This window comes from Cyprinus carpio, chromosome A11 (genome assembly GCF_018340385.1).
Source record: "Cyprinus carpio isolate SPL01 chromosome A11, ASM1834038v1, whole genome shotgun sequence".
NCBI lineage: Eukaryota > Metazoa > Chordata > Actinopteri > Cypriniformes > Cyprinidae > Cyprinus > Cyprinus carpio.
Window position 1 is genome coordinate 14,991,492 of NC_056582.1, and position 16,971 is coordinate 15,008,462.

Here is a 16,971-nt window from a genome sequence, read left to right on the forward strand (position 1 = left end):
TTCCCTTTTCATTAAGGACTCACAGCCCTTGTTCATAACATTTACTTCCTTTATAATTTCCACCCCTTTGTTTAACTGCATTTAACATCCTTCATTCTGATGACTTTAACCAGAGCCAGTAATATCTCCCTTTCAGCACGGCTACGTTGAGGGACAGCCAAACAGAATGGGCTTATTTCCAGCGTCGTTTGTCTCTATGGTTGCTGAATGAAGCTGGCCAACGGAGCTGAAATCATCGCACGGTCTACTCTACTGCCAAAGCACCCTGGGAAATGAGGGGCTTGAAGTCTACCCACAGAACCATCGGTAATGAAGAATCAGCTTAACAAAGCAGCACTCACAGGCCCGTCTGCAGTGCCAAGAGAGATGGAACAAATTGTGCTGTGCACAAAATTTCTCATAGTTTGTGGTTGTACAGGCCCCTCAGATATGAGAATGACACCCTCTGATCCATCCACTGACCAGCCGCACACACAGCATGAACTGCATGTCATGTTACATTGAACTGAACTCAAATGTGAGGAATCATATACTCCAGATCACAGAACTGCATTGAGAAAGTATAATGCAGAGATTGTGCTGCTATTCAAAAAATGGAGAACAGCTTTAAACCACAATCCTTTGCAACAGGGTAACTGTGTAAAAACATAATTCATTCAGAAAGCAAATCAAGAACAAACAAATGAATTATAAATATTGTGTGCTTGGGTGAATACACATCCAGGTCATATTTCGACTACTTTTTAAAGAAAAAAAAAGTATTTTTTTGTACCAAGAATTTGTTTTATGACTATTTGTTTCAACATTTAAGCATATTTCCCTCCAAAAAAAATTATATTCTAAGTTTGAAATCTTATTCCCATTACTGTATTAAATACTGTTTTTTTTTAAGCAAGGAATTTGATATAATAAAACTGTAATGGTCCTGAAACTTTTATTTTCTTTATGATAAACAAACAAAAGACATGGACATGTTTGAAAACAGGAGATTATGAGATCACTCATTTATTCTATTATTTCCATAACTTCAGATGAAATAATCACTGAATAAATGGTTAAGTGGTTTATTGAAAACAGACCACAGATAAATCACAGGTTCACACAAAACATCATGAACATAGAAGCTTACAAAGATGTGCACGCAACACTACGCAATTTGGCAATTACAATGGGATCAAACCATCACATTCAGCTAGACAGGCTTTGAATTTGAGCTAACTCCTTAAAGTGCTTCGAGAGTCGAGAACTACTTGTGGTAGAAGACATTTTTTTTAAATCATGTCACACCCAGAAAATATTAAATCCGCGGTAACATGTTGAATATGACTTGTAAACAAAACCATAAAAAGTAATTTGGCCACTGCTTTTCTTGACATTACTGATCAACATCTTGGACTCCTCCTAAAAAAACTTTCCAGCAGGGAGGTGGAATAAATATTCAGTTTTAACTGGTGAGCTGGTTCTCTACTTGCATTAGAGGACCTTATATAAATACAAACCGTCATGTATTAAAAGTTGAAATTGTGTTTTTTACTTGTTAGAGAACTTGAATGGAAAACTAGGGCATTGTGAGATATTTATGTATTGTGTAACTCATTAAAAAATAGGCTTGTATGTTTTTCTGTATTTTTAATTTATGCAGCAATACAATTGTTTTTTTTATTTTTTTATTTGAATACGGTCCTGGATGCCCTTAACTGTGACTTTTGAATTCAATTATTTTTTCATTGTTTATGCTTCGGTTCTGTTTCTAAATAAGTTTGTTAAAACACACTTCAATATCTGTTTCTTTCTAAATTTTGTCCAAACTATAATTCTTCAATGACGATGCCTTGATTTGAGTGTTCATAATATCTCTTCTCCATTCAAACTCTGTAAACTGTGAAAGCCACTGATTGACATGAAGCAAAGAATGCAAAGCCAAAATACATTCGAGAACAAAATCACAGAACAAATGACAGCTTGATAACAGTTGGCAAAAAAATGACATAATCGAAATTACAGCTCAAGTTTCAATCTTGTCACAGTCCTTAAAACAGTTCGCAATAAAGCAAAGGTGGCCAGGGGGCAGACCATCTACCACTAGTAATTTAAACTATAAAAATAAAAACAGAGATGGATTGTAATTCAGGAAAAGAATGATAATGGATCAGAGATGTATGATATGAAATACAGCATGTTCTCTATCCAGAACTGTTAATCACAAGATTGGTTGTTTAACGAGTTCACCGAGTCATTTCAAGACCACAGAGAACACTCTTAAGGACGGCTTTGGTCTAAAGGTTTATAATGATATTAAACATGTAACAAACATAGCAAAAATGTGTTTTCTCAGCTCTATGTGCCAAATACATTTTCCTGCAAGTGTTTTGAGTATATTTAGCAGATTTCAATGCCAGGATGGTTAAATTAGGACAGAACATTGGAAAAAGGAACAGGAAATGTGTGGCGACTTGAACAGTGTCAGTGCATCTCTGTAATTGTCTGAGGTGAAATCTAAACAACATCTGTGAATGTCTTAATACGCTATTCAAACTAATTTATGACTTTTAAAAACATGTTTATTGCTTATTTGCCGTTTTGAAACCTTATAATAATCCACAAACTTCTCATCTAAAAAGCTTTAATGCACTGCAGGTTGAAGTTAAAAGTCAACATGAAATTTAAACTGAAATTGTGTACTTCAGTTCACCTAAAAATGAAATTACGGTCATCAATTTCTCACCCGCATGCTGTTCCAAACCTGTATGACTTTAAAAATATATTTAAAAATATAAAGTCAAATCAAGTAGAACCTTAATGTTCTCCAAAATACCTTCTTTAGTGTTGCAAAGAAAAAAGAAGACTATCCCTTTAATAATGGATTCATATTGCATGATTTATCATTGCATTATCTTAAAGAAAATGGTCTTCAGAATCTTTTAGCAAAATTTAACTACTATTAAACTACTGAAATGCTTTTCCTTTCGGCTGCCGTCAAACTCTCCAACCAAGCACCAGATGGTCTCATCTGGTATTTAACACCAACTTTTCATGATCTAATCAACCACCAATGATAAAAATCAAGATCAACATCTTTCTTGAAGTGTAGACAGCTTTTCTGATTTACATGAAACTAGTTTTGTCATGTTGCAAACTTGCAGTCCAGACACTGTGAGAGGCTAGACATAACAGTTGCGATAAGAAAGAAGTACACAGGGAGGCTCAGATCAAGCTGTTTTGCTTACTGTTCGTCTTCTTCAAAGTTTCAATGCCTGACTTGGGAGGAAGGCAACATCCGTCTTTTTCTTCAGGCATGTAGCATTAAAATGCTGTGAGAGAAGAGGAGGAGTTCATTTGGTCTAAAGACTACAGCTTGATGTCTGTGGGTTTGGTTCAGTGCAACTCACAGTGGTCAATTAATGGTACGGCGGATCACAGTTCTGCGTCTCTTTGGCTTCCATACAGCTGCTGTGCATCCTGATTTGAGCTGTACCAAGTCAATAAAGGCCACAATTAATAAAGGCCAGGCTCATCTGTACAGTTTGATTTTGCCCTCTTTGCTGAGCCTCTGAATGATCTCAGTCTCGAAATCTGCGTTATGGACGCCCGTCTTTCGAAAGGCGCCAGCATATCTGTTGTACTCCCAATAGTGGTGCCAGTTTCCTTGCTTGTCTGCCCCAAATCCAAACGCTGACACCTGTTGAGATTGAACATCATGACTGAAAATAGTCTGGTGATGCAGAAATTATTATCTTGGCTGTAAATCAAGTACAAACCTCATCACAGAGATGTAGAGCAAACATAATGGCTACTATCCCGGTGGATGGGTACCTTCCATGACGCTCTGTCCATTTCTCATGTGTGTACTTAAAGAAGGCTGGATTTACAACTATCACCTGGACGGCACGCATGGGAGGGTGAGTTAGGGTGAACAGATGATTCATTTATGGATTTACAAGCTTAAGCATGATTTACACTGACCTTGTCTTTGTCAGTTTCCACACGATTTTTCACTCTCATGTACGTCCTGTTTGGAATATATAAACAGTTGTAGCAAAGAGTGAAGAAAAAATATTTTAGAGTGATTTTGCTTAAAATCTATGTTGCACAATTTTCTGAGAGATTTGACATACATTTTGATCTCTCCAGTGGAAAGAGCGCTGGATAACCACTGCATGTCTTTCAGTTTGAAGGGAAGAAGGACGAGATGGACACCAGGTCTCAGATCGACCGCACTCTCTGGGTACATGAAGTGGTGGGTGGTTCGGTTACCAACATCCTCTTCAAAACCCACAGTCACAGCTTTATTCATTCTGTGGGATGTTCCAGTCAAAATGCATTAGTAAAAAACTCACTTGCACTTTTCGGTTGTTTCTCCAAAAAAAAAAAAAAGAAAACAAGCTGAATCATTTTCATGAATTTGATCGTGTTTTACTCTCAGATACTTTTAAAGTCAGCATGAATCAGCATTAACATTTTAATAACTTCCTGTTGGTTTTTTAGTGAAACAGAACTTTTTTTAAACAAACACAAAAAATATATTTAAAAAAATATCTTGTTTTGGCCATACAGTGAAAGTCATTTTGACTTTCATTGTTTGGAAAAAATATATATCTTTCAAATATTTATATATATATATATATATATATATATATATATATATATATATATATATATATATATATATATATATATATATATATATATATATATTATTTATATTTTTTTTTTGTGCGTTGTAATGGCTGAATTTTAATTTTGAGGGGAATTATCTTATTAAAAGTTTAGACCAGACATACAAAGAGCATAAAACAAACCTAATAACAACTGAGTGGGAATCTATCAAGGCTCCGTATTTGGACCTCAACAGATTCCCTGAGTTTCCAACAACTGCACACTTCCGGCACTGGCTCTGCCGTGGCATTTCGTCCTCAGGTGGAGGGGAAATTATCTTAAACATCTTCTTGGTGACGTCCTTGATCATTCCATCAGATGACTGCAAAGACTATACAAAACAATACCGTAAATAAAACTCATAAAGCTAACCTTCAAATTTCAATCTACTAATCTTTACATCTTTAATGTTAAAAGGGAAGATATTTTGGCTATCCCAACTATTCCAATCTTATTGTACATGCAAAAAATAGTAGGGGTGGGAGGAAAAAAACAATGATTCTGCAATGCATCGCGATTCTCTTTTCAACAATTCTGAATCTTTGAAATTTTCAGAATCGATTCTGAGCTCATTTTTTTCCCACATATGCGGTATGGCACTTGTATACACTAGAGACAGTTTGCTGCCAATAACACAAACATACACACACAAAATATCAAATAAGTATAAAAACTTGCATAAAATTTCATGGTTGAAGCGAGAGAAACTTACAATTTGCTTGACAAATGTAGCCTACTTATATAAGTAATTTAATAATTTTATTTAATAAAAATGCACATATAAATTTGATATTCCGGGTTGGTAAACTAATTAATAATAAAAAAAAAGATAGTGAGGTGCCTAAAGATTCCCACCCCTAAGATGTAACCTTCCACCTGACTTGCCACATCGCTTCCATTTGTTTTATTAATGAAAGATATGGAAAGTAAACTCATTATATCTTTACAAATACTTTGCTTTGAAAGTACCCAGTAGTCACACAGTGAGAAAAAAATCCTGTATAGAAAAAAAGATGCATCAAGATGTGTAGATAATCATTTTATCATCACATCACAGCCCTCTGAATCGAATCAAATCGTGAGGCGCCTAGAGATTTCATTACCAGAAAATACTGCCCAATGTTTCTGTGCCATGTGAAAACTCAAGACGCTTGAGGAACACCAAGTGTGCTCTCATAGCCTGCAAAAGCCCAAAAGCCTTTAATTAGGCTAAATTAAACCTAACTGAAACACATGGCTGGGCCCGAAAGGCCTATTTCTGCCCTTGTTCCTCTGGGAGAAGTACTTTTTCGTTTAAGGAAACCAGATAATGACTGCAGCTCTGGGGATCCTCCACCATTGCATTAATGATGTTTGGCAAACAGACATGATGGTAGTAAGTGAACCTGAGAAGGTCTGGAATGAATACACCAGCTGTTGTCTTTCCCTGATGTGTCCATGTGCCAGAAAGGGGAAATGATATCTACAGCTATGATGATACGACTTTAGAGGCATGCCTGAGAATCCCAAGAGCTATTCTGACTCTTAGAGAGGCAAATGGCTGTCTATAGACTGGAAAACTAATCTAGGAACAAATCCAACATTAACTGTCCCACTCCTTACAGAAACTGGAAAACTAAATTACATATTTTGAGTTTTTTGTCCAATGATCACCTTTTTATATAATCAGTAGTTGATATAATATTATATATTTATAGTATTAATATAAATATTTAACATTATTATTAATAACAACAAGAAATTATATTACATTTTATATTTTTTAATTCATTTAATTCAGTGTCTGTCATATTGTATTTTATATATTCACTGGTCAAAAGGGTGGTCAAAAACTGGTCAAATATGTATATAAATGACACTACATACAATGCCCTGCAAAGTTTATTTCCAACCTGCGCACCTGCTTGTGTTTTTTCAAGCAGTCCTGAAGAACTTGATTAGGTGCTTCAGGTGTGTTTGATTAGGGTTGGAGCTAAACTCTGCAGGACAGTGGGGCCCCTGGAGCAGGGTTGAAGACTTCTAGCGTGTTATTCAAAATGCAGACAATCTATTTTCTAAATGTAACTTATTGCTCTTATTGTGAATTACTCATCCATATGTTACAATAGAATGCACATCACCGTATGGAATAAATGATGTCATTACTCCTGTTTAAAAAGGACACATTAAAAAACAGTGTGCCACAATGTAGTAGCCAAAGATACTCCATGTATTAGCAAACATTGAGATATGTGATGAATTGTGAATTATTTGATGAATTATTCAACATATCATGCAAATCATTTGCCACTTACCAGCCACCACTTCAGAGAAAGTGGATCTATGTCATTATCCCTGCCGGTGAGGTAAGGTTGCTGTTTATGATCATAACGTTGGTCAAACCACTCCGACACACCTTTGTCTGCTATACAGGAAGGACAGCTACAGGAAAGACCTTGTCTTGAATCTGTGATAACTGTTTGTAATGGTGTCTGGTTCTTCACAGGTAACCTGACATCGTGATGAGGGGGTAAAGCTGTGATGGGCACAACACTGGCCTTCTGAATGGTGTGAGCAGCTATCATTAAAAACAAAATAGCACCTAGCAGAGCGCATATGTACAGTTTTCTTCTCAACATCATGGTTATGGCAGCCTAAACCTCGGGGTGGATTTTCCAGAGGAAAGATTTAAAGGAACCACCGCAGTAACAGGAATTCACTTCTGGCTTGGCTTGTTCCTGCCAAATGGATTGTGGGTTTTATGGTCTATGATAAGTTGCTTTACAAAACAAAATGGCATCTGAGGTGGAAAATGACAGGATTTTCAATCCAGGATTGTCCATTATGGCTTTGTTCTAGCGGTCCATTTCGTCATGATTTTGCAAAAGCCAAAGTACAAGGCCTCACAGTGGAACATGCTAAAAAGAGTCAGACATGCTGTTTCTCAGTTTTCAATACAGTGAAGGAAATGAGTCAGAGGCAATGCAGCTTCACTTTCCGTCTGTACAGCTGCATTTATATTAAAGCAGCACCCACTGCTGCCAAAGCTCCTTATTCCTGAAAAATACAGAAGAACATCAACATTTAGAAAGACTTTTTCATAATTTCATTATCTGATTCACAACTGTCAAAACTGGTCTAAATAACTCACTCAAAGGTCATATTTTGTTACATGAATTTACCCAGACTTAAGTGAATAACTTAAAGTTTAGTCACTTCCTCACATGAAGCGATATTAACTAGTTTGAAGGTGTTTTTGACGCTACAGGCCACATTTCTCATAACTGCATGAAAAAGAGCAACGATCACAGTATTTTCCCCTCCAGTTTATTTCTTCTGTGCTCCACATGCAGAAGAAATTTAAGTCATATAGGTTTTGATGTACTTGAGAGTAAGTAAATGACAGAATTTCTATTGTTATGTGAATCCTCCTATTAAAGAAACTCATTCTTTGAAGCAGTGCTAAATGAAAGAATCATTTAACTTTTACTTCATCGTCCTGTTCTCACCGACAGTCATGACGAATTGACCTAAAAGAAAGTCTGTCTATTGACCTATACTTCAAAATCACAAGTACAAAACAAAATACAACTGCTGCTTCCTGTTGAGACTGCAAGAATGTGGCTGAACCTCCCTCATACACCCCACCAAATCCACAATAAAGAACTTCATACATTAAAATCCGCTGACTGTGTTGGACCAATCGCACTGATGCAGCAAATCCATCTTTAGATTGATGACTGTCAAATGCAACTACTCCCACAATTCCCAGTCTAGAGCTCTGTACTTGATCCATGGTACTTAAACAGCCTGCTTGATCTCCTTAACAAGCATCCTTGAAACAGTCACTTTACTCTGAAAGAAAAAAAAAGGCTACCCCAGAAACCACAGCCAAAGTGACTGCAGAGCAAGGCTGAAATGTTATGCTAAACAGGAAGTCCAAGACTTTCCTCATCTGTTAGGGAGCCGTGTCCGGTGGAGCAGGAAGATGCTGGTAATGGGGTGGGGGAAGGTGGGATCAGCTGACATTCAGCTGATTCAGAAGAACCATCTCTCTCTGGCAGACAGCTGCCTCACTACAGACCAAACACAATTACATCTCAGGCCAGCGTGCCAAACCCACCCAGTCAGCAAAGTGTCGGTACAGACGAGTCTCCCCCACCGTTCATTACTCAAAGTGAACTATGCTCAAAACGAACACAAGGAGCTTAAAGTAACCAATCCAGAGCGAATTAATCCAGAATGTTCTCATTCGCTTAACCTAAGAAACAAGCGGTCCATTCAGAAAACTAATCAGGAGGAATTACAACAGCTGTAACGCACTAGAAAGACCTTTTAGTTTCCCTACAAGTGGCTCTACATGTATTAGGCCAAAGTAATATTTGAACTGCGACGTGTGCAGCCTGCGAATTGTGACATTCTTCTAAAGATAACAGTGATTCTCATGATCTGAAATAGAGCAAATGTCAATATTTTGGTACTCTGGCCAAGTTACCGTGAATCAACCCTCCTGCCTTATCTGACTTTGCATGGTAAAATCACAGATAAAAACACTACAATGAAAACCTATTGTTTGATTTTATTTGCATAGTTATTCATCTGAATGAATTAGTTTGCATACCAATGTCAATTGGGTCTCTCATATTACTGAAACTGAGAGGCTCCTCAGTGCCTGCCAAACTATTCCAATTTGATTGCTACTCACTAAGGGACCCCTTTTCAAAAGCTCTGCCCAAACTTTCTGTGTGAGCCTTGAAGTTCACACTGGGTTTGGAAGGCAACCACACTGCAAGCAAACATTAGTTGATAAATGACGTAACCTTTCAGAACTATCAGGGCTGTGAATACAATCTCTGGATTTGGAAGGGACCATTTTAATGTAAGTTGATACTCTAAAGACAATGGGGGTGGGTGGATGCTAAGGTGTGCTTACTGTAATGTAACTGGGTAAGCTTTTCCATAAACACAGTGTGTTTTTGTTAACAAGTCCATTTTTATAGTGCTTTTCACAATACATATTGTTTCAAAGCAGCTTTAAAAATCTTACACTCAGAAGTATTCTCTTATCTGCCAGATATGAGTGTATCAGAGTAACATACAGTACATATGGTAGTAATATACAGCTATAATATATGTTATGTGGTTAGTTGACATCATGTATTCAGTCAAACATTCACAACTGATGTGTGTGCAATTATGTCTTAAATGATTACAATAAAGGTATAATATTATACTATACAGTTTACACTGAACCAAAGTTGGCATCTAAAAATGTTGTGCCTTGTTATGTGTTTTGAGAACAATAAGATTTAAAACATTTTAATTACGGTTCTTCATCCCATCACATGCTGCTTGTAATGCAAAATGTATAATTTTTTGCAAAAATGTGGAAACTTTCCACCATGGTTTGTTTGTAATTTAATTATTGTCATGTAAACATGAACAGTGTCAGAGATTTTCCATTCCATTTTTTTTTCCGACACCAAAAAAAAACAATATCAAGAAACAGTACTTAAGAACCAGCAATCAAAACTGCTGAGAAAAACCCTGCTGAGAAACCAGCCAAAGCTTTTTAACTTGCGTGTGAGAGGCTTGTTTTGCTCAAAGCATGTTAAAGAGTCAGGCCATGTTAACACTGCAGAGAGAGATTCAAGTGAGGAGTGGAGTGGACTACTAAGGGTAGGACACCTCACATTTCCTGTAAAGTCGGTCTCACAGTTGTGAAGATGCATGTTGTGTGGTTCCCTCAACAAGGGACAAAAAAAAAGAAAAAGAAAAAAAAAAGCCCACCATCCCCCATATCATTGCTCCAAGCACAGCACACCACGTTTACTCTAAAAAAACTGAGCTTAAGAAACAGGAATAGCTACACTGTAAAATATGTAGATTTTACCCTTTGTCAACACGTTTACTCTAAAAAAACTGAGCTTAAGAAACAGGAATAGCTACACTGTAAAATATGTAGATTTTACCAATAAAATAACATAAAAAATGCTATTGTAATTCAAGTTTATTTTTTTTTTACAGCGCTTCGTTGCAAAGCAGAAAATTACGTTTCTACAATATATTTAGTAGTAGCTTATCAGTGGTGACTGCTTTTGTAAAAACCTGTTTCCCTGTGAACTGTAAGTTACCTTACTGTATACAGCAAAAAGTATATTTTAATTGACAAAGCATACTTGCCATACTTTTATACATTAATGTTTTACTGTAAAATACTGTAAACATGTTTTAAGAATTAAAAATATGAATTACCTTACTTTAAGAAAATATATTTACTTTTACATAAAAAAAACTTTTTTGTAGAGTTTTGTAAAATTAAGTTATATAATATGTTATAATTTTAATCCACAATACACACTTTTTTTAAGAAGCAAAAAAGAATTACCTTTTAGGCAATATGTATACTTTCAGATAAAATACTGTGAAATTGTGTTTTTATAAGTTCTGGTTAAAGATGACTGGAAAATGTACGTTAAAAAAGATTTTATTATTTTAAAGAGTTATTTTTGTTATCTGCAATATACATTACAATGCAATTTTATATTTAAGTTGCAGTTTATTAGGTAGCATTTACTTCTGTTCTACACTATATAATTTAAATAAGGAATAATTGACGACGGCCGTTTATATTGAACCAAAGTTGGCATCTGAAAAAGTTGGTGTCTTGTTATGTGTTTTGAGAACAATAAGATTTAAAATATTTTAATCAAGGTTCTTCATGCCATCACAAGCTAATTGTAATGCAAAATGTATAGATAATATAGTATAATATAGCTGAGATTCTCCCATTTTCAGTGACATGTGACACATTTATGGTAAAAATTTTAAAGTTTTGTAATACAGGTCTCTTTATTATGATGTGCATGTCCAAAAAGCACAAAAAAAAAAAAAAACCATTGAAACGAATGGAGGGGAACCACAAGAGCTTGACTGTAGCAACAATTATCAAGTCAATTCACTGAAATCATTCATTTGAGGTCTACTTTTATTTCATTTGTAAAATGAAATAAAAGTAGAAAACGTCATAAATATATCAAATTTAAGTAGATCGTCTAATTCATGTCTTTGGTCTATCGTGCTACATTTGGAAGAAATCCAGCACTACACAAAAAATTAAAGAAAAACAGAAATTAAATAATCAAATGTAAAAATAATCACTGCATAGTCTTCATTCTATGTATTCATTACAAAATAAATATTGTTAGAGCTACAAAAATTATTCACTCAAGAGCAGTAAATGAGCGATTCTTTTTATTTTCTTTTATGATTAATATTAATGACACAGATGGCAGCAGGTTTATATTGCACAGATCTAATATTTGTTACACATCAGATGTTTTCCTCAACTGTTCCCGAAATGTTAAATTAAGACATGTTTGCGTAAACATATGACAAGACAGATGTTTTAAAATACTGTAATTCTGTGTCTGACCATTCATTCGGGATCCGGGATCGCACACTGTTTGAGAGACACGTTTTTCTGTGCGTGCTTCAGCTCTGTGTCAGTCAGTGCGAGTAACGCATTGATATTTTTTATGTGTGTCTTATTACGATTAATAACTAACATCAAGCGCGTCCTGCACTATATTTTCTCATTCATGCATATTCTTTTTCTAAAAACAAGATCGAAACATCAGACGCAAGTGGGACATACAAAGCTTTTTATTAATACATAGTAAGTTATTTTAGCCTACAATAAAACAGTAATAATATGTATTATGTGCCTATTTAAATATCTTTTTTAAACATCTAGACTATTCTTTTGTTTTGTTTTTTGTTGTTTTTTGTTTTTTCGAATCGATGCAGACTCAGGCACAGCATTGCGCTACATGTCAGATAGGAATACATCAACCCGAAGCATCAGCGTCATGATCAGCATCCAAAGACTAAATTATTAATGTACTTAAAATAAGGGCTGCACCCTGCCAGATTATGCACCCCCTGGTATTGGTAGGTTTAGAGCCGGTGTAGTGCCGAAATTTGCACCCTGCCAGATTATGCACCCCCTGGTATTGGTAGGTTTAGGAGTAGGTGTGGGGGAGGGGTTAGGATTAGGGGTGGGGTTGGATTAGGCAATCAGGCAGCGATTTCAACGAGGGGATGCAGAATCTGGCAGGTTAAAACCCCAATGACATCACGAGACACCATGATTAGCGGTAAATTCCCATCACCTGCTTTCAAATGGAGCTGCAGTTAATACACAGAGCCGTAGTTCACTGAGAAGCTACGCTATATCGAGTTCATTATCGAAGGCGATTCATATTCAATAATGAACTCGATATAGCGTAGCTTCTCAGTGAACTACGGCTATGTGTATTAACTGCAGCTCCATTTGAAAGCAGGTGATGGGGATTTACCGCTAATCATGGAACGCGGCTTTACTGAAAAAAATCGACACACATAAGCTGGTTATCTTGGCAGAGTATTGAGTAACAAGAAAAGGCTAAAAAAGGCTAAAGTAAAAGGCTGTTCTTGAAATTTTGATGATACCACGAAAAAATCGACACAGAAATCGGAAACTGGCGAAAGTCGCAGTTTTCTTGCCTTTCCTCTGGAACTTTTTTGCACAAAATAATAAGATGTAGTGTCAGTGAAATCATTAATTTCAGCATTTATCATGTTATAAATGAAAATTAGAGAACTGTATCTCAAATCCATTGATATAATCTATCATTTACAGCAATAAACACAAATTACCTATTTTCGTTATTTTTTATGGCTATCACAACTTTGACGCACTTTATCTCAGAATTAAATAATGAGACTTTAGCTGGGTTTCACAGAAGGTGGTCACATATTTGGTAGAGGGTCCAGTGCGTATTTGTGTTTGCACTCTTAAAAGCACTGAAAGTTTCTATTTACAACGTGTTTTTGTAGCATTGAGCAATATAGCCAATCACAGACATATCTTTAGATTTTTTGAACACCTGTGATTGGCCATTGAGTTCAAGTTAGTCAGAATTCACTCACTTCTAAACATCATAAAGTGTAGACATGATGTAAATAAGAGTTTAACTGTGCACTTTAGAGAGCTTCATTGATTATAACAGAACATTGTGAGTTTGTGATGAACTGAAGAGAGTAACAGCTGTTTTTTTCCATTCAGAATTTGAATAAAATTTTTGATTTTCATGCTGCTAACAGGGCCAACGGCCACATACCCTGTACATGCAGCATGGTTTCTGGGCCCCCTCACTTTCAAACATTGCAATGACCAATCAACCAAAGAAAAGTTAGTACTTTGCAGCACTCCAACAGTTATTTTACATAATTTTATGATAAAAACACAGTATCAGTCATCATGACCTTAACTACTAGGTGTGTCCAGACATCAGACAAAATTAATTTTTTTCTTTCACAAAACCCCAACCAAAACCCACACCCATCCTGCTGTGGAAATTCTCACTCGTAGTTGAACTCAAAAGTTGTCAGCCCGTTTCTGTTTCAAGAACAACGCCATTATTCCCTCACTAGTGAGAAATGTCATGTAGCTTATAAGTTGCTCAATTATTTTACTAATAAAATCGGCAGAGCAGCGCTAACAACACATTTGTGTGCGTGTGTGTTTCTGTGTGTGTGAGTGTGTAACCGTACTGTGTGTGTGCGTTTGTAAGAGAGAGAGAGAGTGGGAGAAATAGAGTATGTGTTTTCTGTACATAATAGAATTTAAATTTGTGGCAAAAACATGGATATAATTTGTCGTTTTTATTCTATTGTTTACTATATGTATTTGCTTGGTCAGTGTTGTTGTGGATTTAGGTTCTTTTACTGTTGTAGGCTATAACTGAACTCATTTGACGAAGTGATACGGACATGTAATGCGGTCAATACCTGCCTACTTTACTCGTGCGTTTACATGAAAATAAATGTACACCTTAGAATGCTCATCAGCCAATCAGATTCAAGCATTCAACAGACCCCATTGTATGATATATAATTTACGATCTGTAAATTTTTCAATCACCAAAACGCTTGAACATTGTATTTTAACAGTAAAGATCCATTGCTTGCTAGTTTTATACAGTAAATATATGTTTTTACATTGCTGTGCTAGTTCTATAATTATATGAAAAACTCTTGAAATTACTCAAATTACTCCTGAAATTAAGCTGCCAGGACAGCTGTAAACTGCACAGGTTTACCAGGTTCCATTGTGTTTGTCAGTCTTTCTTCAGTAATCATGTTTGGGGGGAGTCGATGTTACTATATATGTATACTATATTCCCTTGAAGGGCCCTTGAAAAGTCTGGAATATATTTTATTTTACCTGGATATTTTCATTGGGGGGTCATGGGGGCCCATCAGGACTGCCTATGCATAGGGCCCGGGATCTTGTGCAATGCCCCTGGCTGCAACCAACACAAAACGTAACTTTGATACAAACCTAGATAGATCTCTAATCTATTAAACCCCCTTTTTTTAAATTATCTTCTTTTCAACCAGCTATGAGTGTATTTGGGAAGAAAACTTTCTTACTTGTGGTAAGAAACACAACCTGGACTGAAACCCTTCATTCAGACTCAAACGGAAAGTTATTCAACACTACAGTGCATTAGTCACTCTTGGGGTGCATTTAGTCACTCGTGGGATGTGTGTCAAAACCTCGTCAGCTACTACCTAGACAGCACTTTTTGGGCGTAACGTTAAGTGGTCGAACACTTGAACGCCGATTACAATAAGCTAAGTAGGAATATCATACAGTTTTGAGACACAGCCATGGTTAACATCCAAATGAAAAAGGTCTCAAACACAAGTCATCAAAGCCTCAAACCGTTCAAACGGTTTCCTCTAGAAGTTCAGCTCAAGTTTAAACTTCTTGGTGAAAACTTGTGTCATCGTGTTCAACTCGAAATGAATCTTAAAACAGCATCCTGTTGCATAGCTGTAAAATGGGACTGGTTAGCATTGCATTAGCTAAAAGTGTGGGTATAAAAAAAAGAAGTAAAGCGAAAGGAAGACCATAACTTTGAGGAGGCAGCTCAACTCCGTTAACTCATTTGAGACCGCCTTCTCTCATCGCATTCTCTCTCGTAGAGATATATTCAGTTCGGTTTGTTTAAGTTAAAACTGGTTTAGTATAATATCACATCCAGTCGATTAGAAAGCGGAATAAGTTTAGGGTACTTACCAACGTGTTCTCAGCTCGAATATGGTGACTAACACGCAGAACTCCGTATGACTCCGAGGATAAATGATGTCTACGTCCTGCGTCTCTCTCTCGCTCTCTCTCTCTCTCTCTCTCTCTCTCTCTCTCTCTCTCTCTCTCTCTCTCTCTCTCTCTCCCTCAACCTCCCTCCATGCGTGTTTTTTTGTGTGTGTGTGTGTGTGTTTCTATCCGGTTGGGACTTAAACCTGAATACACACCGACTCATGGGGACTCGTGTCACAGAACCCTTACGAAAATAAACCAAAAAAAATAAATATAAAAAACATGCTTGGTTTAAGGGCAGGGTTGGTGTAGGGCAACAGAATATACAGTTTGTACAGTATAAAAAACATTACACCTCTGCAGAGTCAGTAGGCTAAACCAGACATTTCCTAACTGCCTATAAAAACGATACTATTATACCAGTTTGTGGGATATAATGTAAGTTTTGTGATAAACGTCAAAGTTTTTACACATTTACAAAGAAATGTCAAAATTATATGCATTCACGTGAGATGAGGATTTAAGTCATATCAGTCTTCTAGAAAAAACTTTGAATCGAAATGGTGCAACACCCTTCAAGAACTATTAACTCTTTAGAACCCAGGTTTGAGGATGAGCTGGGTTGTGTTCTGAACACATGACAATATGGGGGGACTGAGTCTAAATAATGTCTATAGATGTAAGTGCTATAAGATGGAGATAACACTGATAATAGAATGATAACGTTTGCTGTGCCACCAAACCAGTAGGTGTCAGTATGAAGTCCAAACTGCTGGTACTATTGGAATTAAGAAGCACAAATTTAATGTAGCTTTTAATATAATTTATATTTAATATAGCTAAATCAATGTCCAAACAATGTATAAGGCCTTATATTTAGTTCCATTGTTCTGCTCAAGATATAGCCTACATTCCCTGCACAGATTGTTGCGCATTGTGATGTGTGCAAAGGGAGCTACGGGAAATGTTGAGATGTAAATCAGATATGAGAGAAACATAAAAATCTAATAGTGCTTATCTGCACATTTGGCATCTATCCTGTGTCTGGTTTGTGTGGTTCTCTGATAGCTGTCCATTGCTTAGGCAATGCAGCAGTTCCCTGACAGGCCACTGAGGCTGTTCAGAGTGCAGTGTTTACTCAAAATGAATTAGCTTGACATTAATTGACGTGATAAAGCAGTGGA

At 36.3% G+C, this 16,971-nt stretch overlaps 2 protein-coding genes across 5 annotated transcripts in view; one reads left to right on the forward strand and one right to left on the reverse strand.

The window, feature by feature from the left end:
• LOC109059894 (arf-GAP with SH3 domain, ANK repeat and PH domain-containing protein 2-like) overlaps positions 1-1,614 on the forward strand; it is a 29,867-nt gene extending 28,253 nt beyond the window's left edge. For all 4 annotated transcript variants that reach the window (XM_042766455.1, XM_042766457.1, XM_042766456.1 and 1 more), the window contains one exon: positions 137-1,614. In XM_042766455.1, the coding sequence (XP_042622389.1) occupies positions 137-211 (75 nt within the window). In that variant the 3' untranslated portion in view covers positions 212-1,614. The remainder of the gene's footprint in view (positions 1-136) is intronic.
• On the reverse strand, positions 1,051-15,904 carry LOC109059917 (CMP-N-acetylneuraminate-beta-galactosamide-alpha-2,3-sialyltransferase 2-like). Its single transcript, XM_042766459.1, has 7 exons — positions 15,767-15,904; positions 6,951-7,692; positions 4,800-4,987; positions 4,116-4,295; positions 3,964-4,009; positions 3,759-3,878; positions 1,051-3,679 (listed from the first exon to the last, which is right to left on the reverse strand). Exons 2-7 carry the CDS (start codon positions 7,275-7,277, stop codon positions 3,512-3,514), a joined length of 1,029 nt encoding a protein of 342 aa, XP_042622393.1. The 5' UTR covers positions 7,278-7,692; positions 15,767-15,904; the 3' UTR covers positions 1,051-3,511.
• Positions 15,905-16,971: the final 1,067 nt, after the last annotated feature.